This window comes from Hydra vulgaris, chromosome 01, assembly GCF_038396675.1.
Source record: "Hydra vulgaris chromosome 01, alternate assembly HydraT2T_AEP".
In the NCBI taxonomy this organism is placed as follows: domain Eukaryota; kingdom Metazoa; phylum Cnidaria; class Hydrozoa; order Anthoathecata; family Hydridae; genus Hydra; species Hydra vulgaris.
The window spans coordinates 11898558-11920311 of NC_088920.1; the positions used below are offsets into that span (position 1 = coordinate 11898558).

Below are 21754 nucleotides of genomic sequence, written 5' to 3' on the forward strand. Positions count from 1 at the left end.
GCGAGTATGTTTATATATGTGTGTGCAAGTATGTTTGTATATGTGTTTGTGTATGTGTATGTGTACATATGAGGATGTATATATGAGTTATTTTTCTTCACCTAGTATTTTTCAGAAAAAATATTTTATTGTAAATTTACTAAAGTCATGTGGGCTTTAAATGTTATTAAATGTTATTGTAAATTATGTTATTGAGTTTTATTCTTCACGTAGTATTTTTCAGAAAAAATATTTTATTGTAAATTTACTAAAGCCATGTGGGCTTTAAATGTTATTGTGAAGGGGCTCTATGTAGTTTTGATTGTGGTGACACCAGTCATCCGTATCTTCTTTGAGCCCCTGTCTGTTTTATATATATTCTTTGTGTAACGTAAAAGTTTCATTGTAATTTTATTATTTTATTTTTATATAAACAGCGAAAAAAAAAAAAAAAAGTTCTTGGAACTTTTATGATAAGAAACTTCCAAGTAACGCGTGTTAGCTTTCTTATTAAAAAGATGTAAGAGTCTGCGTGTTAGAGTCTTACACGCTATTTTTGCAGCGTATTTAAAGCGTCTAACATTAAAACGATATATTTTAAATACACTGCAAAAAGCGTTTAAGCGTATATAATTTAATAGGTTATATAATGTAATAATAAATAGTCATAATTATTATAGTTATTTTAATAGTGTGATATACAAAAAAAAAAATTGTTAGTACTTTACTGCTTTTTATGTTTTTTTGATATTGTGCTTTTGACTCATTCACAATATATATTCTTATTGTTTTTAATTTTAAGACAAACTAAGGACTACAACTAAGCTCTTGATTTATCTAAAAATCAAACTCTCCCAATAATTAGAGTTAAAATTTGTTTGTTGCTTGTTTAGCAATTTAATGTTAGTTCAGTTAGTAAATTAAATTTTCAAATGGTAGTTTATATGCTAACAAAATTCTTAAAATAAAATAAAAATCAAATAAAAAATAATATTCTAATTAAACAAATAAAATCTAGCAAAATAACTCATTAAAAAAATTCGTGCACTGAGACGTAAGAACTGTTCTGAGTGCAAGAATTTGTACTCAGTCTGAGTACTAAAACACACACTCACTCACATATATATGTATATGTGTATATATATGTATATATATATATACATATATAAATATATATATATATATATTCATATATATATATTATATATTAATATATATTATATATTAAATCAATTCTCTCTCTCTCTCTCTCTCTCTCTCTCTCTCTCTCTCTCTCTCTATATATATATATATATATATATATATATATATATATATATATATATATATATATATATATATATATATATATATATATATATGTAGATATATAGATATATAGATATATATTATGTATAGAAAAAATTGATTTAATTTCTTAAACAGTTTTATTTAGTGGTTAAAGATGGTGGTTATTTTATTTTTTTAGCAAACAAGAAGACTTAACAAATTCTTATTCTCCTGATAAAGATTTACTAAAATCTTCTTTAGACAATTTATTAAAACTAAAAAAAAATTTTTGTTTTAATATCTCGAAGTCATTCTTAAGTCTGGTAAGTTTAGATCAAATGAAATTTAATGAGAGCTAATAAATGATTTGTAATAAATATGATTAACCAAAGAGTGTTTTTAAGAGTTGCTTTATTTCTTTTTAGAATTCTTAAACTTTTATAAAATCATGCTATGAATATTGCCTCAGTTTTTAGTTTTTTGCATGGCATTCGAGATTCATTCTTAGGTGTTGGAGTTGTTATTAACATTGACAATGAACAGGCAAGTTCTCGAAAGCATAACACAAATGATACAAAAAAGTATGCTATTTGTTCTTAGTTACCTCAGATTGTTGTTTTACATCAAATCTTCAATGATTTTTGATAATAACTATAAACTTAAAAAAGTTTAAGTATAAATTTAGAAGAAAAAAAGTTTTACCAATGATTGCACAATGTTGTTTCTTGAATGGAGGTTTGTTATTGGTAAGGAAATTTATATATATATATATATATATATATATATATATATATATATATATATATATATATATATATATATATATATATATATATTTCACATTTGTATTAATATAAATATATTATATAGTACATATATTAAGAGGTAGAGTGCTTGCCTTCTTATAGAGAAGTACTAAGATCAATCCCCACCATGTCCATGGTTGAACTGAACTTAATTTGTTTCTTTTTTTTTTTTACAAGGTGTTTAAGGGATATGAGATTGGTATTTTGATTGTTTAAGATTTTTCTAGTCAAACTAACAAGTTAACATTTAACAAACTAGTTAAAATTTATTATAAAAAAAATAACAACTTTGAAAAATTAAAAAAGAGAAGTAAAAAATTACACTTACATAAAATTACAAATAACAAAATAAAAAAAAATAAAAATAAAAGTAGCAGCTTTTTTGACTGAAGTGGCAAGACTAAAGTGGCTTTTCCTTGGTGAGATTAATAAAGTAAAAAATATACATAAAATAAAGTCCTTCACTTTATAATTTAGGTCAATCAAAATTGCAATTAAATATGAAATATAAATCAAATTAAAAGTAAAATAAAATAATAATAATGCAATGTTAAATCTATTACAGACAAAATGAAAAAAAGTCAAATATACTCAATTAAGTCTAGCTTAACTTTAAATGAGTTAATACTTTTAACTTCTATTGTTTTAAATGGCAATCTATTCCCTCGCGATTATAATTTAAATATTTCTTATCAGCAAATAAATGATGTTTATCACCTTAAATATTTGTATAACGTTATATATATAATATTGAGTTATATTTTTTTGAGTCTTTATTTGAAAAATGACATAACTCTGGTATGGTAAAAAAGTTAAGAGTGGGTTTTAACTACAATAAAGTAGCTTCCTAGCCTGTAGTGGCTAGGAAGACCCTTAACCTTAGAGAGGTGAATAGCATTAAAAGAAAAACTGGTTTGCTATAGTTGATATTAACATACTTAATATATATCAAGTATAATATATATATATATATTTTTTAATATATATATTTATATAAAGTATAACATATATATATATATATATATATATATATATATATATATATATATATATATATATATATATAATACACCATATAAGAAACTATTATTATTTATTATTATTATTAGGTATTGTTATTTATTATTACTATTATTATTATTATTATTATTATTATTATTAGGTTTTTAGTTTTATATATTTTTATAGTATTATAAATTTTAGGTCTAATTTAAAAACAATTGTTTTATAGCTCAGCATGGTGCTTTTTGAATATTTTGTAGTTCCTGCTGTTAAATATCTTTTGACATTTGTAACTTGTAAGTTTGTTTTTCATATATTTTATTTAGTATCTATATAAAGAAAAAAAACTGTTTTATCTGAAATTAATCTTTCATTTGACTTTTTATGTTTTACGCTTGCATTTTTTCCATTTACCCTTGCTCACCCTCATTCACCCTCGTTTAAACTGTTACCAATATACAGTTTATTAAGATTATTTTGAGAGGAATCAATGCATTTGTAAATAACATTTTTTGGTAAGCATTTTCCATTCATTGGGCGAATGAGTTTATGTTTTGCAATTACAATTGTTAGTATTTTTTTTTTTAGAAATTTATTTATATTAACTATTGAAATGTTGTTGCCATTTTTTTTTTTTTTTTTAATTTTTTGTACAGCTTTAACTTGAATGTTATGCTAACCACAAACAATCTTTTAAACATAAAAAATTCTCAAAAGAGACTGTCAAAGTTTTTTTAGGACCTAAAAGGAAAAAAATAATTTTGAATTAAATTGGTTTGTTCTAAAATTATTGTGATTAAATTTAATTGGTCTATCCTAAAAACAACTTCTGTCTATAATATTTTTTCAAAAATATTATTTATGTTTGCAAGAAAAAGTTATTTAAAAACTAATTTAAAAAACTTATTAAATAAAAAATCTTAAATAATTTCAAAATGCATGCATGGAAATAAGTACCTTATAACAAATCATAAAAACAAATGACTAAACAAAAATTTTCCATATATATATATATTTATATATATATATATATATATATATATATATATATATATATATATATATATATATATATTTATATATATATATATCTTTAAAAGTTATATTCTTATTATACGATATGTTTATAAATATACAAGTTGGTTTCAATAAAAAAGGCAGCGTATAACTATTTTTAAAATATATTTTCATATAATAGTATATCGACAATATTTCGCTGACCTATTGTAGTCAGCGTCATAAAAAAACTTTACAAAATAACATAAAACAGTTAAAAAAAGAAGACATTAAAAGGCGTAAAATATAAAAACCAAAAAAATAATATAATAGTGGTGTCAGTTAATTTTTTCAAAACTGGTCCCTAAGTTTTTGTTTTAACATTACCCCTGCCATCTTGATTGAGGGCAACTGGCCCAAACCTCATGAATATCTCATGTCAAACTCTTGCTTTTTTAATCTCCAGGGATTCTAATTTTTTTTTATCCAGTAGTCTAGAATGACTGCCAAGATCTTAGGTCCAATCAATGTTACCACAGCATGTCCTAGAATGTTCTGTAGCTCCTGAACTTGACCATTTTTGATTTTAAAAGGCTCTTTGGTGTTTCACACTTTTTTAAATGAGTTTCTTTTTGGTCTCGCCAATATATATATACTTCCGCATGAGCATTCAAGTTGGTAAACACTTAAATGCTCATGTTAAACAATTTGAGTTCAGATGTAGTTTTATTTTGTTGTTGTATAATATGTTATTTAAATCAGCTAAAGTAAATATAGCTTTAATGTTTTGTTTTCTAAATTCTCTTTGGAGTTTTGGGTCAATATTAGGTATCCGAGGCAGTTGAACAAACTGTTTTTTACCTAGTTTTTTACCTTAGTATTTTTTGAAACATGGTGTAATTTGGTTATTTTAAGTTTTTTGGTTGTAAGATAAGATTACTTTTGTTATAACCATTTATGATATAAGTGTATTTATGAGGAAATCAGTTTCTTGTGAGAGATTTTTTTGAGAGCAGGTTTGTTTTGCTCCACATAAAAATCCTTTAACTCTTTCCCTACTGCAAGCCCCTGATGACGGCTTTTGATTTTTTAAATTATGACCGCAAGCCACTGGTAGCGGCTTTGGAGTATGTTTCATAATTTGTTCTGTTTTGTGCATAAATTTGTATTCCAGACACAAATAATTTGTTTTTTCTTAAAGTATAACTAGTTCTCTATATAATTAAGTACAAGTATGAGCCATAATGTGTAATTATAATTAGTTATCACTTGACAAAGTTAAAAAATCTCGACTAATCCTTGATAAAAAAATTTCTTTAAATTTAGTTCACAATTAAAAAGATAAAGCAGCGTTAGCACTGTAAAATTTAACTTTTAGAAGCAAATGGGTATTTAGCTAAGTAATTACAAAAAAGGGCAATAAAAAAAGTGTTCTTTTTATACATTTAATGTGTTTTGTTTTGGACTTTATTTTTTACTTACTTTTTATAAAAACAATGGTTTTTAAGTACTTTGCTTTTCTTATTGTTTAGTGATGTGTGTTAAAAACTTATTTAATGAAAAAGTTCATTTGTTTAACTTTCTATTGATATACAGTTTCTTATGATTTTAAAAATTCGAATTTTAAGTAGTTGTCAATGTTATGTCATCCAAATTTCATTCAAAAAAATGTGCGGTCACAGCAAAAAGCTTTTTGTTAAAACGGCAGTAGCGAAAGAGTTAAAGATTTATTTGAACATTGATTATCGCATCCTTACAGTGTACTTAAAACTCATAAAATCTGCTCATTGTATTTGTAATAATATTTAAAAAGTTAAGTTGTTTTCTTTCGTTTTCAAGTTCAACAGTATATTTTATAGAGAGGTTCATTTAAAGTTTTAAGATATAATTCTTGTTTTTCTTTCTAATCGAAGCGAGCATGGGTATCATCCACAAATCTTTTGCAAGTTATTGGTTGGAATGAATTAACAAAGGTTATATTAAGGGCTCATTTTTCTATATTTTGCAAGTATGCTTCAGCTATGACTACCATCAGCGATAAACCAATTGGATCTGAGTTCGGTAAAGTTCAGTTTTTTTGATGTAAAAAATAACACTTGCTTAATGAAACTTCTATTAACTGGTGTATATCTACAAGAGTTAATTTAGTTTTAGCTTTTAAATCCTCAAAATCATTGTTCAATATGTTAGCAATAACAGAAATTGCTTCATCGATTGGTACTGATGGAAATAAATTAATTGCATCGAATGAAACTTGAATTTCATTAGTATTTGATTCTTTAGCATTGTTGACAAAACTACTTGAATTAATTAGTCAAGTTATAATTTTATTTGATGTTGGTTGAATAATTTTAATCAGATACTTTGATATTCCATGGTGTGTGTTAATAGTGGAAACAAAAGGATGCATTGAGTAGTGTTTTTATGGTTTATTAGACCATTCCATAGAATCTAGGTGGAGCGTGATTTGATGGATACATTTTAAAATAAGTAGCATGGTCTAACTTACCCTGTTTTCTTAGTTTACATAACAGTTTTTGAAGTTTAGTAGAGAATATGGGTGTCGGATTGTTATCAATAATTTTACTATTTTTTATTTGTTCTTCTAGTTTACCTTCATTTTAGTATAATAAAGCAAAATCTGTTCCTTTATCAAATGGATATATCTTTAGATGTAAATGTTTTTTTTAGGTTTTGTAAAGAAAAGTGTTGATGTTTTGTTAAATCATCTTTCAATTTAAAAAAATTAGTTAGAACTTTCAAATATTTTTGTAGAGTCTCTGCTTGTGTTTGTTTATTTTGTCGCTTGAGTTTTAAGGCCCACGTTTCCATATAAGTGATTAATTGTCTGTATCATTGGGATATTTTTTTGTAATAGGGCAAATTTTGGACCAAGATTAAGTAGGAGGTATATATATTCAGAAAAAAACAATTTTTTTTGAATAAATATACTTCTGTATGAGCATTTAAGGTAAAAAGCATATTATGTTTTATAAAACATATTTAAGGTAAAAACCATGTTAATAATTTATTGTACATATGACCACAATAGGTCAGTGATATATATATATATATATATAAATATATATATATATATATATATATATATATATATATATTAAATATATAAATATATATATATATATATATATATATATAAAATATATATATATATATATATATATATATATATATATATATATATATATATATATATATATATATATATATATATATATATAGAGAAAGAGGGAGAGAGAGAGAGAGAGAGAGAGAGAGAGAGAGAGAGAGAGAGAGAGGAGAGAGAGAGAGAGAGAGAGAGAGAGAGAGAGAGAGAGAGAGAGGGGGAGAGAGACACGCACACACATATATAATTTATAATATTCTTTCTCTGGAAAACAAAGTTTTTCAGACAAAAAAGTCTGAATAAACTCAACTTTACAATATAAATACAGAAGTGTTTAGTTTAGGTTTGTTTTTAATATAAATCTCAATAATAAAAATTAGGAGGTAAACGTAGAGTGCTTACTTAATAAGAGAGAAATTTTAAAAGAGTTAAAGGATTAGGAAAGAGTTCAACAATAATTAAAAAAGAGATCCTCTTTGCCTTGCAGTTAGCTCGAAGAGCTTACTATAGTTTAAAAAAAAAAAGGAAAAACCTCTTAATAAGCCCCATAATAAGCCTCATAATAAATGTTCTAATAAAAAATTAGATTGAATTAAAATAAATTCAGGTTTATATCGCAGGTTTATATTTCAGGCTTATATTACAGGTTAATATCATAGGTTTATATCACATGTTTATATCACAGTTTTATATTAAAGGTTTATACTACAGGTTATACTACAGGTTTATATCACTTTAATGCAGATTTATATTACTTTATTATATTTTTTTACTTAGCAATACTACTCAAAAATCAAGTTCAGCAGAGTACAATTTGGTCATGGCTTGAACCATCTATGACTTACACATTTAAGTACCTGTGGGTGGTTCCGTTGTTCTGGCTATGTAAAATACTAAACTGCTTTTGGTTCTTGGTTAGAAATTATGAATAATATTTTTTTGTAGCAAAACAGTTAAGTTTAGTTGAATTTTTTTAATTATTAAAAGAAAATTTTTTTCCCTTTTTCTTTTTCTTTTTTTTTTCTTTTTCTTTTTGTTTTAGATGGTTTGGCTCTACAATACTATTTTATTGATAAAATTTAAAAAAAATCTTTATCTAGGAGATTGCTGATGTAGCGTACAGGAAAAAGTTAGGTAGACCTGTAACATCTCTTATTGCTACAAAAGAGAGGTTTTTATTTTTATTTTCTATTTGGTTTCTCTTAACATATATTTTATACAAAGAAAACTAGTTTGTTTATTTAGTAAGTTGTGAACTAGTTTGTTAGCTACATTATGTGAGCATAGTAACCAACTGGTTACTATGGTACTAAATTTTCAAGAACTTGAAGTCTTGAAGACTTAAGTCTATTTAGAAGACTTTTTAGAAGACTTAAGTCTATTTAGAAGACTTAAGTCTATTTAGTTTTAAGTTTTTTTTGTAACTGACCTCTTCAGTACCAGACTTCTTCAGTGAATTTGTTTTTTACTGCTACTTTAATGAATATTATGCTTTTATCAGAAAATATTTTTTTTGAATAAATATAAAAAGGATTTTAAATTAAATAATGGTATTAAATAAAATGTTTATTGTCATAAAACTTATTTTTAAGTTACTTTCTCAATTATATATATTTATATTTTTTATATAATTATATTTATATTTTTTCTTTAGTGTGTTTAAAGTAATAAGCAAAATGTTGGCTGATTTTTTGTTCAGCATACAAGTTGAAATACTTTTCCTGATTCAGGTAATTTTTTTTTTCAGTGTTAACATATAAAAGTTGTTGTTAGTGTGTAGTAATTTTTTGTTGCTTTTTCACTCACGCTTTTAGAAAATTGCAAATTAAAGATTCCAATATTTTTCTAATAAGTAAGAAAAAAAGTTTGGTGATAGTTAGAGGGATCTGGGTGAGAGTTAGATGGGTTTGGTGAGGGATCATAGATAACATTTTCCAGGAATATGTAGTTTTGAAAGTAGTGAGTTCTGGAGAAAAGAAATGTCTTATTGTCTGGATCACAAAGAGTTTTAGGTAAGAATAAGTTTAAGAATGGAAGCAGTAATGATTTGGATGTCCTGATTATCCTGTTTCTCTGGGATGTCTTGATTATTCTGTTTCTCTGGGGACAAGAAGAGTGTGGTAATTAGGTTCAAAAAATTAATGATTTCATGATATTGATACATATGCTGGTAAATTACTGAAGAAGTTATTTCAAAATATATATAGATAAAGATTTAGTTATTAGTTCTTTCCAAATAGCTCAGCTAATTAGTTGTTGTAAATAGTTCGGCTAAACAATTATTGTCTTATTCTTCTTTGTGTATGGGGTGTAATCTTTAGCTCTCTTTCAGGTCTTCTGGTAATAATCTGGTATAAATTGCTTTTGAGAGTTCTTTTTGATAGTTGAGATACAGCTGATTGGTATCCAACTGAAGATCTAAGCAATAGCTTTGAGATAACATTAGAATTCAAGCAATAGCTTTAGGATAGAATAAACTCTACTGTTTGAAATGCACAAAATTGAACTGTTTCAGGGACAATTATTTTTGCTCCAATAAAATAATTTTGTTGTTTTTAATTATTTCTTACAAAGAAATTCCGTGTGTGTGTGTATCTATCTATCTATATATATATCTATCTATATATATATCTATCTATATATATATCTATCTATATATATATCTATCTATATATCTATCTATATATATATCTATCTATCTCTCTCTCTCTCTCTCTCTCTCTCTCTCTCTATATATATATATATATATATATATATATATATATATATATATATATATATATATATATATATATATATATATATATATATATATATATATATATATAGTAAAAAATAAAACTACGTGATTTTCACAACTTTGCTGTTGCAATCATCAGGTGAAATACAAATATAGTTTTTTCATTAAAAAATGATATACATTTCAATCTAACAGATGGAATAACTGCAGATATAACCTTGAAATAACAAATTAATCACCTAGACACAATTTTTAATTCAAGAGAGTTGCTTCTGTTTGAAATATATTAACTAACGATATAGTCACAGCAGGTACGTTTACAATAACAAAACATTTTTTCAATTTTTGTGTACATTACAAAAATATTTTATGTTTTTCAAGTTTAGCATTTGATAAACTTGAAAAACATCATAAAATATTTTTGTGATGTTAAAATTTTTTTGCTATTGTTACATGTTTATTGAACATTAAATAAATGTTTCTGCTAATGTATTGCAAACATTTAAATAATGTTTCTGCAGGCCTTGTTACGAGATTTCGCTGGGTAGCAAAAACGCATAATGCATTTCTAAGTAACTCAACTCAGCAAATATATTTTGCATCGTTAGAAGTTATGTTGCGTCACTAGCGTCTTTTCAAGTACCACATTGTAATTATAGTTATTTTATTAACCCGTTAAAAATCATACAAACAGTTTTTTTTTTCTCACTATGACAAAAGTTACAAATAAAATCTAAGTTCTTATTTAAAAAATCATTTTTATTATTTTTTTCAAATATGAAATAAATTTTATTTTGAAAAAAATATTCTTTTCATGAAACATAAAATAATGTTTGTTTATTTTCTTATGATTTTACAGTTGATTTTTGGTTATTTTATTAACTGTTAATAAATTTTTTCTTATTTAGTTTGTGAACTTATTTTAATAATGTTTTTAAACAATAAAGAGTTTTTTTTTATATTTATCAGTTACCGATAACATATTCATAATCATAATTTATTTTCATAACAGACGTCATTAAAACTTTACGTTATTGAATTAACAATAAACAAAATATCTTGTTAATAAAATATTTACATCGAAATAAATCGTGCATTTTTTAAACTATTATAACTAAAAATAATTTTTATATTTAAAAGGAATTTATGTATTTAATTCCTTAAGATAAAACTTAAAACACTTAATTTTTTTAACTAATTTTTAACAACAACAAAAAAAAATTATGAAACAAACTGTTTCTTTAACAAAAAATCTATTAGTTTACAATTGCGGTTAAATGCTTTTACGACTTTGCGGTTAAATGCTTTTACGACTTTATTTCTTCTGAATAAACGTCATGTTAACGACAATCAAAAGGTAATTTAAATATTCTATAAGACATAAGTTTTTACGTAGCGTGAAACTGGTGAACGCCTCGGCAAATCGCCTTTTCGCAAAGAAAAAACAAGGCCTGTTTCTGCCATGGCAAACTTTTGTTAGTTAATATGCATAAATCATCATAAAAAATTTCATATAAACTTCATTAAGACTGTAAGATCTGTAGAATAAGGTCTAATAATAATAAGATCTGTAACCTAATTTTTCCACCTGTTTTGCACACAATCTTTAAGTAATCTTTAAGTAATCTACAATTCACTTTTTCAAATACGTCACAGTCGCTTTAGTAACTTTGGAATAAAAAACTCGCTCTCTCACGGTAACCTTGGCTAATCTAAACTTGGCTGTAGGATAATCAAAACTTGAGAAGAGTTAAAAATGCTGTCTCAGTAGACTTAGTTCTGTTTACTACTACTACTACTACTACTACTACTACTACTACTACTACTACTACTACTACTACTACTACTACTACTACTACTACTACTACTGGAAATCTTTATTTCTATATGTGTTATTTAATTTATGTATCTATATATCTATATATAAATTGAGGAAGCTTACCTATATTTAGATAGAAAAAAATGTTTAAAGATATTAATATATATGTTTTTTAAATTTAGGCACAATTAGTTGGTTTGATTCCTGTAGTTGGTCCTGCTCTTTCATTTATTCATATGGCTCTTTTGTATTCTCTTTATGCATTTGAGTACACATGGGCAAATTTAGGTGAAAGCTTTTTTCTTTATTAATGTTTGAATCAAATTTTTTTTTTGTGTATATAAATATATATATTTATGTATATATAAATATATATATATTTATGTATATATAAATATATATATATTTATGTATATATAAATATATATATATTTATGTATATATAAATATATATATATATATATATTTGTGTATATATATATATATATTAGGGGTGCACCAATGCCTACTTTTGGCTGATACCGATGCCAATAGGTACAGGCCGATGCCGATGCATTGGCCGATGCATCGACATCGGCCCTAAAACTAGATATATTATGGAAATGCCACATTCCATTCATGTGACAATGAAACATTTTGAAATTGTTATTTTTGAAGTTTATTTTCCATTTATTTTTTTATTGTTCTCTTGACAATTAGAGCAATTACTTCAATTGAAAAGCTCGTTTTATAAATATTTACTTTCGTCATTTTGTTCGAATTAGAACGATTTTGTTTTTTATAAAGAATGAATGGAAGATTTTAATGCCGTTACTTCTAATAATTGGCAAGTTTTTAGCAAATGTTTTTACAAAGTTAAAATATAAAACAATACTTATTTTAAATGTTTATCTATTAAACGCTATTAAAGCAATTTTCTCTTCCAGTTCCCATTTATTCAAAGTATTGTTTCAATTAAACTTTTATTTCTCTCATCTAAAAAAGGAAGAAACGACGCAAAAAAAAAAATTCTATACAACGTTATTCATTCAATTCAATTCAATTCAAGTTTAACTTTTCTTTCTCTTTTGTTCTACTCTTTTATAAAATAAGTGCGCGATGAAATAAAAACTTTTCTTTCTTAACGTAGAATTAAATTTAGAGATATTATTAAATTAGAACTAAAGAAACAATGAGTAAAGCAACGAAATGTCCAATCTGGGACTATTTTGATATTAATGAAAATAATCGCTCAAAAGCAATTTGTAAATTTTGCAAAATGAAAATATCAAGAGGAGGAACATCTGGCAAAAAAATGACAACATCTAGTTTAAGAGGGCATATGAAAGCAAAACATATAAAAGTTTTCCAGAAAGTAGATCTAAAATGAGAATGATAATAGCAAAGTATCCGTTAGCAACAGTGTTACAGTTATTCTAGATCAAAAACATCAATCTAAGCTTGAGGAAACTATTAATAAGCATAGGAAATGGACTTCGAGTGAACAAAGAACTCAAAAAATAACTATGCTTATCGGAGAAATGATATGTTTAGACATTCAGCCGTATTCTTTAGTTACAGATCAAGGATTTAAAAAACTAATTAAGCATCTTGAACCAAGGTATACCATGCCCTCTAGAAAACATATGACTGAAACAGTTGTTCCTTTAATTTATAAAAAAATGAAAATACAAATTATGAATGATGTAGCAAAAGCAGATTTTTTGAGTTTTACCACTGATTGATGGACTACAAATCACAATGATCTAAGCTTTTATTAACAGCACACTGGATAAACTCAGAGTTTAATTCTATGACAGCTGTGCTACAACTTAAAAAAATAACAGGCTCTCATACAGGTGTAAAGATATCAAAATTTCTAAAAGACTCTTTAAATGAATGGAAAATACCAACTAACAAAGTGTACTTTGTCCTCTCTTACAATGCTGCTGATATGAAATTAGCCATAAAAGAAGCTGGTTTAGAAAAAAATTCTCTAAGCTGTGTAATCCACACTCTTCAGCTTTGTATAACCGATAAGCTTTTCAAACAGCAAACAATTATAAATGATCTTATAGCTAAGTCTAGAAAAATTGTCACACACTTTCATCATTCTTCATCTTCCATGGATATGCTACATGAAATTCAACAACAGCTAAAGTTACCCCAACATTCACTTATACAAGATGTAGTAACAAGATGGAACTCGACATTTTACATGCTAGAAAGACTAGTTGAACAAAAAACTTCACTAACATTATTTTTTATTAGAAATCAAAAGTGTAATGTCTCTAATTTTAATGAAGACCAATGGTTATTAGCTGAGACGCTTATCTTAGTTTTAAAGCATTTTGAGGTGGCTACACTAGAGATGAGTGAAAATAGGGCATCAGTGTCTCAAATTATACCATTTATAGTTTCAATGGAAGCGTACCTGTACGCTTTTATTGCCTATGGTTCAGAAAATGCAGGTGAAATAAAAACTATAATAGAAGAGCGTACCTGTACGCTTCCATTGCCTATGGTTCAGAAAATGCAGGTGAAATAAAAACTATAATAGAAGAGTTGAAAAAAAATTTTATCTCAAGGTTTTCCAGCTATAAATATAACAAAAACTTGAACAGTACAGTTTTAGATCCAAGATTCAAACTTAGTTATGCCATATCAGATGAGGAGAAAGACACAATAAAATCAAATATTCAAGAGAAAAACCAAATTTTAAGTGTTTCTATATCACTGTGTTCTGGCCTAATTCAGCATTATGAAAAACAGTAATCACATACAAGAACAAAAAAAAGTTTAATTTGCTGACCCTACAATCTTTTTATTTTGAAAACATTTAATTTTATGAAATTATTTTATGAGACTACTTATATGATTTTTTTGGCAATGTCTTAATAAAGTTTGATAAAATTAATGTTGAGCTTATGAAGGGTTTAGCTTATCACAAACCTTACAAATATTGTTTGATGCACAGTAGGTAGACAAAATGCGAAAAGTTTTAGTTGTCTAATCTTGAAAACTTATTTAGTTTTAATTTCTTTATATATTAAGAGAAATTTATTGATAGTTTATTTCTATTAAAGTTCTTAGTTACCAGGACTCTAAACATTTGAATATTGAAATTTGAAAAAAAAATAATTATAATTATAAATAAGTAATTTTGGTGACATCAAGTTGATATTTCAATCACATCTGCGTTGTCAAAACACAAAATTAGTACATGTTATTTTAGAGTGTTTAGAGATAAGTAAAAGCATTGAAATAAATTTGTCATAGCATGTTATCTCAGTTATACTTTAAAAATGACAGATTAAATAATAATTTTTTTTTTTTAATCTTTTTTTTTTAATTATTAGTTATAGTGTCGCAAAAAATAAAATTTTTTTTTTGCAACACTGTAACTAATAATTGACACAATTTGCTGTCTTATATTTATTTGAGCTATATGATGCTTCAATCAAGTTTCTATTGATTGCTTGTCCCCTTAGGTCCTTCAGATTCATTCAGATTTAGGTTGTTCAGATTTTATATATGTTTTGATTTGGTTACTATGGTATCTAATTTTGCATAGCAACAACCTATTTTTACATTTACCTTGTTTTAACAGTTTTTTATTTGCGCTAAATACACAATATTAAATGCGTGTATTAAAATGAGGTTCACATTTCTTATAAGGATAAATTTTCAATGGAGACCTTACTTTGCATAGCAACAACATATTTTTGCATAGCAACAACATATTTCTGGTAATTGTTAGTAGTTTAGTTACTTTTAATTTTAATTAATAACGCTTAACGATTACTAATTCTTGTTAGTAATTAAAATACTAACGAGAATTAGTAATTGACATGGCATATATTTTATAATATTAAACTGTTAAATACAAAAAATTTGTTATAATAATTATTTAGATATGGATTTATTAAACTTATGTGTTCATAGTTTTTTCCAAAAACACAATCTTGGTATTCCAAAAAAAGTGTTACTGAAGATACATTAAAATTTATTCAGCCAAAATTTCCTTAGTTTAAAGATGTTGATTTTAAGCATGCTGTTCTATAATTTGTTTACTTGTATAAATAAAGGTGGAAATCTGCAAACTATACTGTCAAAAACTTAGAAAAGAAGTTTGTGAATTGGCTTAACAAATATTTAATTGTCAGAAAAAAAGACAATGAACCAACTGCAACATGGTCGAAAACAAGTTGCATTTGATGGTAGTTCTAATAAAACTAAAAAACGCCATTCATCTCATTCATCCAATGAATTATTATTTACTGCTAGTAAGAAACTAAGAATGAATCTAATGTTATTGCTGCCAAGAAATCAAAAGTCATGCTGACTTTTGATTTCTCCAAATAGGCAACACAGCCGATTGCAGACCTTTAAGATTTGCATACAAAACAGAATCAAAGATTAGAATCAGAATCAAAAAAGTGCTCAAAGAAGATCAGTACATTAAAAGTGAAAAGAAGCTTGGGTATAATTTTAGTTATGTTATGTGTTATTGAACTTACAATGATTGATAGAAAAGTTCAAACAGTATTATCTGGAAAAACTCATACCAAGCTGTTCAATGTGTGGTGTCTCTTCAAAAAGTATGAATAGTTTTGAAACCCTTATATAGGTTATACTCATAGAGAATTCAAATATGGTCTTTCCAGTCTCCATACAGGGATCCAATTTTTTGAGATGATTTTGCACATTGTATATAAAAAAACAACAAGAAAGTGGCAAGTAAGATCTAAACAACACAAAGAAAAGGTATCTGTAACTAACCAAAAGATTTAGACTTATTTTATGAACAAAATTAGACTTGTTGTTGGTTTACCCAAAAGTGGTGGTTCTGAATCAAGCAATGATGATAATATTTCAAGGGATGCTTGGGATGCTTTTGCAGCAAACCTTATATTCAGATTTTACATGGTAAAATCTGGTAACATATATATTGTATTGACACTATTAGACTATATGTGTCCCTTTATTCAAGGTACTACATGGCTCAATCAGAGCACAAAGTATTGATACATGGACATGACATTATTCAAAGCCTTACATTACCTATAAGACTTATATCAGAGGATACTCAAGAGGCTATAACTAAAGACTTCAAATCTTAACAAAATAAAATCTGATGAAATCAATTCAAAAATTAGTTTACCCCTTTGTAACTAAGAAAATTATTTAATTTCATTATCCATAACAACTTAATAAAAAAAATTATTACTTTTATAAAGAAGCGCGATCTCATATTGGTACTCTTGCCAAATTTAGTGAATTTAGTGTTGCTAAGCAAAATAAAGGTATCTATAGCAACAAAATAAAAAAATAAAACCTTTATAAGAAGCGCAGACCATATTAGCACTCATGCTAGTTTTGGTATAATATAGCTCCAATATTAATTTAGTTATAATTTTGTCCAGTAAAAGTGAATTCTGGCCCACTGTGGAATTGTTTAATTCAAAATAACTGAAACATAAACAAATTAGAATAAGTTACATTTTTTTAGTTTTAAGTATTGAAAATTAGTTCATAAACTTTCATCATATTTCAATAAATTTTGTTTTAAAATATTTTGGTTGAACTCAATTTAGGTTGGAATGTTGTTAGGCGACTAGCATACATTGAAAATAACTGGCCATATTTTGTTGGTTTCGGCGCATTATTAACAACACTTACAAACATCTCTTCATCAACAGTTATTAGGTAACATTTAACGGCATTATTTTCTCGCTTCTCCGTCAGATTTTCTCGCTTCAGATTGTATTATTTAATTTTTTTCTGTGATTTGCAATTTTTTGTATACAATTTTTTTTTAATAGTGCTTGTGTTTTTGGAATTATCTTTCCAGTATTCATACTTAGCGGATTAGAAGCGCAACCTATCTTAGATGGGTAAGAACTGGTTTTTAAGTTTTTTTTAATAAAATTTTGCTGATCAGAGTTATACATTATTTCAAATTTATGAAAAAAATATTTTGGCTGCAATAGGCCAAATCAAATAAATCCTTGATTGTCAAATCGACGTTTTAAAATCTGAACGTCAAAAAGTGTTATACATTTTTTAGGGATATTTCGTATTAAATATTTAAATTCCCAAGTTAATCTATTTTTTTGAATATTTACAAAAAAGTTATCACCAGAGCTATGCAGTTTACTTTTTTATTTTAGTAAATATCCTTTGAGGCTGTTTTCGTTTGTTATTTGGCTCACGAATAGAACATTTCTTTTCAAATCAAGAATCGTTACCTAATTATGTTCCATTGAATTCGCGAGAATTTGCAGAACAACTAGAGATAAAAGGATTTGAAGAATAACTAGAATTATAAATTTAAAAGTTTCTAATCATTTATATTAAAATATTTTTTAATCTGAATTAATAAATGTATAATGTAATCATTTTCTAAATTAAAAATTGAAGTTAAAAATTATAAAATAAAGTTTTTTTAAAAGAAAAGTTTTGTTTTTTATTACCGTAAAACAAAAAACATTAGATTTAAAAGAAAAATTTGGTTTACTTTTGTAGGGAAAGCTTTTTATTATTTTTTTAATACGTATTTATTTCAGCAATCTTTAAAAAATATTAATTAAAAAAATAATTTTTAATTTTATTATTTGAGCGATTGTTAAAGATAACAGGCTAAACTTGTAGGAATATAAGATAAGACAAAGATAACAGGATAACAACACAGTACAAAAGATAACAATACAAAAGAAAATCGGATAACAAGTTAACAGGTAACAATATATCAAGATTAAGACAAGACAACAGACTAAATTTGTAGTAATATATATTTATATATATATATATATATATATATATATATATATATATATATATATATACATATATAATATGAAACAATATATGTTTATATATATGAAACTTGTATCAAGATTCCCCACCAAAATCTTAATACACCCTATGGGCAGGCAGAGGTAGATGCATTTTATTTTGGTTTTTGAAAGTGTTAACTTCAAACACAAAACAACCTCCAAATATTTATATTTATGTATTTATATTATGCCATTCAAATAACAATTATTCTACTGTTCACACTTTAACTTCTCTATCTTCATCAGTTGCTATCTAGTTCCAGTGCTAAGAAACAAGTGTCAATCAGTTGCTATCTTGTTCCAGTGCTAAGAAACAAGTGTCAATCAGTTGCTATCTAGTTCCAAAGCTAAGAAACAAGTGTCAATCATTTGCTATCTAGTTCCGGTGCTAAGAAACAAGTGTCAATCAGTTGCTATCTAGTTCCAGTGCTAAGAAACAAGTGTCATTGAAAGTAGCAATAAGAAGCAAATTGACAATTATTTTATTTTGATGAATTTTTTTATAATAAAGGAGTTGATTCAAAAACATTTACTCAACGTGCCTGGTCAACTTGAGACTAGTCAATGTGTACTCACACTTCACTAAGATTTTTATCTAAAAACAAAACAGAGAAAAGTATGAAAAAATCTTTAAAAGTAAATATACGACCAATTTTTGGTTTTTATAAAAAAATTTTGGTGCATGAACTTTTGAGATTGTTTGAATTGATACCAATTAGTTTGCCAGTATGTTATGTTATTATATAATGAAGTTGCAAGTGAAAGTATGAAACAAGCTGCTACTGAGTTTCAAAAAAACTTCAAGAGCCGTTTTGGTTAGCAACAAGGACTTCTGGGAGTACCTTAATAACCACAAACAACAACAAAAATTAAAATAAAAATCGCACTAATAAACTATTTTAGAATCTTTTTATCAAATAAAAATATAAATAGATGTTATAAGTTTATAAAAATATGTTTTGTGATAGAGAATAATTAAATTTTTAATTTTTGATTCATTTTGCATTTTTGTTTATCAGTTTATGTTGTTCAAACAAAGCATTTAAAATAAATTATTCTAATATTTTCAGTATAAGATATCGTTTAGATTCAGTCGTACATTGCTGAAAATAATTTTTTCTAGCGACAAAGTTAACAAATAATTTCTGCAAATTAAAAAAAAAATAATTCCATAGTTTTAAATAAGATCTTGAAACGTAACATTTATAAAAGCTACAAACCTAAAAATAACGGGTGATGCGGAAGTTATCGGACAAATCCTAATTTCATTATTTGAGCATAATAATGAGTTTTTGTGGTTTTATGCGTAGGCATAAACGTTTTATAAAATGTAAACTTTATTATTCGAAACACAATTAATTAAAATGATGTTAAATGCAGCTGAACGAAAATCTTATCGAATGCGACTAAAAATGTTTTTTGTAAATAAAAACAAGTAAAAAAAAAAAAAATCGTAAATCATTTTAAAAAGAAAAGATTTGCTCGAAGCACAAAATGAGATCACCTAAAAAGACTTGAAACTGTTCAATCGTTTTCTGATGGAAAGCCCTTGGTCGTCCGACATCCTGGACTAGAGTTAAGAAAGGCAAATTAACGAGACATGTCAACAATCGAAAAGGGAATAGTAAGAGAAAAAAAGCTATTTAATTCGGTGTAAGTCAATCGACAAATGGTCATCAGTTAAAAAAATAGAATATTAAATATAGAAAACATGAAAAGTCTCCAAAATACACTATAGAACAACAAATAAAGGCAAAAAAAAGAAGCAGGAAACTAGTTAACCAACTCTATAACGCAAAATCGCTTCTAGTCATCGATGACGAAAAATACTTTTGTTTTGCAGGGGACAACATGCCTGGAAATTCTGGATACTACACAAACAACAAAAAGACATGCCCAGAAAGTGTTCGTTTTATAGGAAAAGAGAAATTTCCAAAAAAATTATTAATGTGGATAGCCATATCTGACCGTGGTATGTCCGAGCCATTGTTTCGCACTACCAAGGCTGTAGCGATCAATTCATCAAACTATATTAATAAATGTTTAGAAAAACGACTTCTTTCATTTATTCACAAGTATCATGGAGACTTTAGCTATTTATTTTGGCCAGATTTAGCAAGTTCTCATTATTCTAAAGATTCTCTAAATTGGATGGACCAATATGTCTATTACGTTGATAAAGAATCCAATCCACAAATGTGCCTCAAGCACGACCGATTGAAAATTTTTGGAGACATTTGGAACAGAAGGTTTACGAGGGAGATTGGCAAGCTTCAACAAAGCAAGTTTTGATTGATCGCATTAAACTAAAACTAGAAGAAATTGATTTAAACTTTTTACAGTCGCATATGAAAGGCGTCAGAGCAAAATTGAGATTAATTGCAGATGGTGGTGTTTTTTCATATAAAAGATAATATATTTTTATTAAAAGATAAATGCTTTATTTAAAAAAAATATAAAATAGAAGTTTGTTTTTTTTATTTATAAATAAGTTATTTACGTTTTTATTTTGTCCGATAACTTCCGCATCACCCGTTAGGAGTCCTTAAAAAAAATTGGAGCTTTTAACAAACTACGGCCTTAACACTATGAAAACAAAGAAGTAAAATTAACTCGATTGTGTACGTTATTTTTATTAAGGTACCCCAAGAAATAAAAGTTAAATTTGAAAAATAAAAAGTTAAATAAATTTGGCTCATTATACTTTTGTTCACAAATTAAAAAAACTTTTAATTTAACATGTTATCATTCAGTTTTAATAATTTGGCCTAATGTCTACCAAATAAATATTTTATTCTCGTAACAACACCATAGCAACCAATATAAAAACAAAACATTTGTAATAAGTTTGCAAAACGATTACTTTGCAAAATGCAAAAGAACAGAAATTCGGACATTTTGTTCTTCATAGTAAAATAAATTCATTTTAAATAAAGTCATAGTAAAATAAATTCATTTTAGAGAATGTATTTCTTCAATACATTCTAGTTCTTGAAATTTTATTATTTTAAATGTTTGGCTCGCCTAACTTGTTAGACTTTGTTATTTATTTATGCGCCATTTCTAAAATATTCTTTTATTCTTATTGATTTTCTCTTAAATGAAATTTGGTGATGTAGGGGTAGGGGTGGAGCACAATCGTCAATTCTTAAAAAAGTCTTCTATATCGAGAATTTTCTTATAAAATGAAATAAAATA

At 25.8% G+C, this 21754-nt stretch overlaps 1 protein-coding gene across 1 annotated transcript; it reads left to right on the forward strand.

Annotated features, from left to right (window-relative positions):
* Positions 1 to 1444: 1444 nt before the first annotated feature.
* LOC100197109 (etoposide-induced protein 2.4 homolog) lies at positions 1445 to 18176 on the forward strand. The gene is made up of 11 exons (XM_065787396.1): positions 1445 to 1571; positions 1674 to 1829; positions 1934 to 1994; positions 3286 to 3352; positions 7957 to 8093; positions 8280 to 8350; positions 8834 to 8909; positions 11921 to 12026; positions 17315 to 17426; positions 17543 to 17614; positions 17891 to 18176. Exons 2-11 carry the CDS (start codon positions 1702 to 1704, stop codon positions 17970 to 17972), a joined length of 912 nt encoding a protein of 303 aa, XP_065643468.1. The 5' UTR covers positions 1445 to 1571; positions 1674 to 1701; the 3' UTR covers positions 17973 to 18176.
* The last annotated feature ends 3578 nt before the right edge of the window (positions 18177 to 21754 follow it).

Bases quoted from the DNA above. Each gene is read 5' to 3' on its own strand.
- LOC100197109 (XM_065787396.1), top strand. From the start codon at position 1,702: ATGAATATTGCCTCAGTTTTTAGTTTTTTGCATGGCATTCGAGATTCA. The intron at 1,995-3,285 runs GTAAGGAAATTT...ATTGTTTTATAG, and splicing joins TGAATGGAGGTTTGTTATTG to CTCAGCATGGTGCTTTTTGA. The intron at 3,353-7,956 runs GTAAGTTTGTTT...TTTTTTACTTAG, and splicing joins TCTTTTGACATTTGTAACTT to CAATACTACTCAAAAATCAA.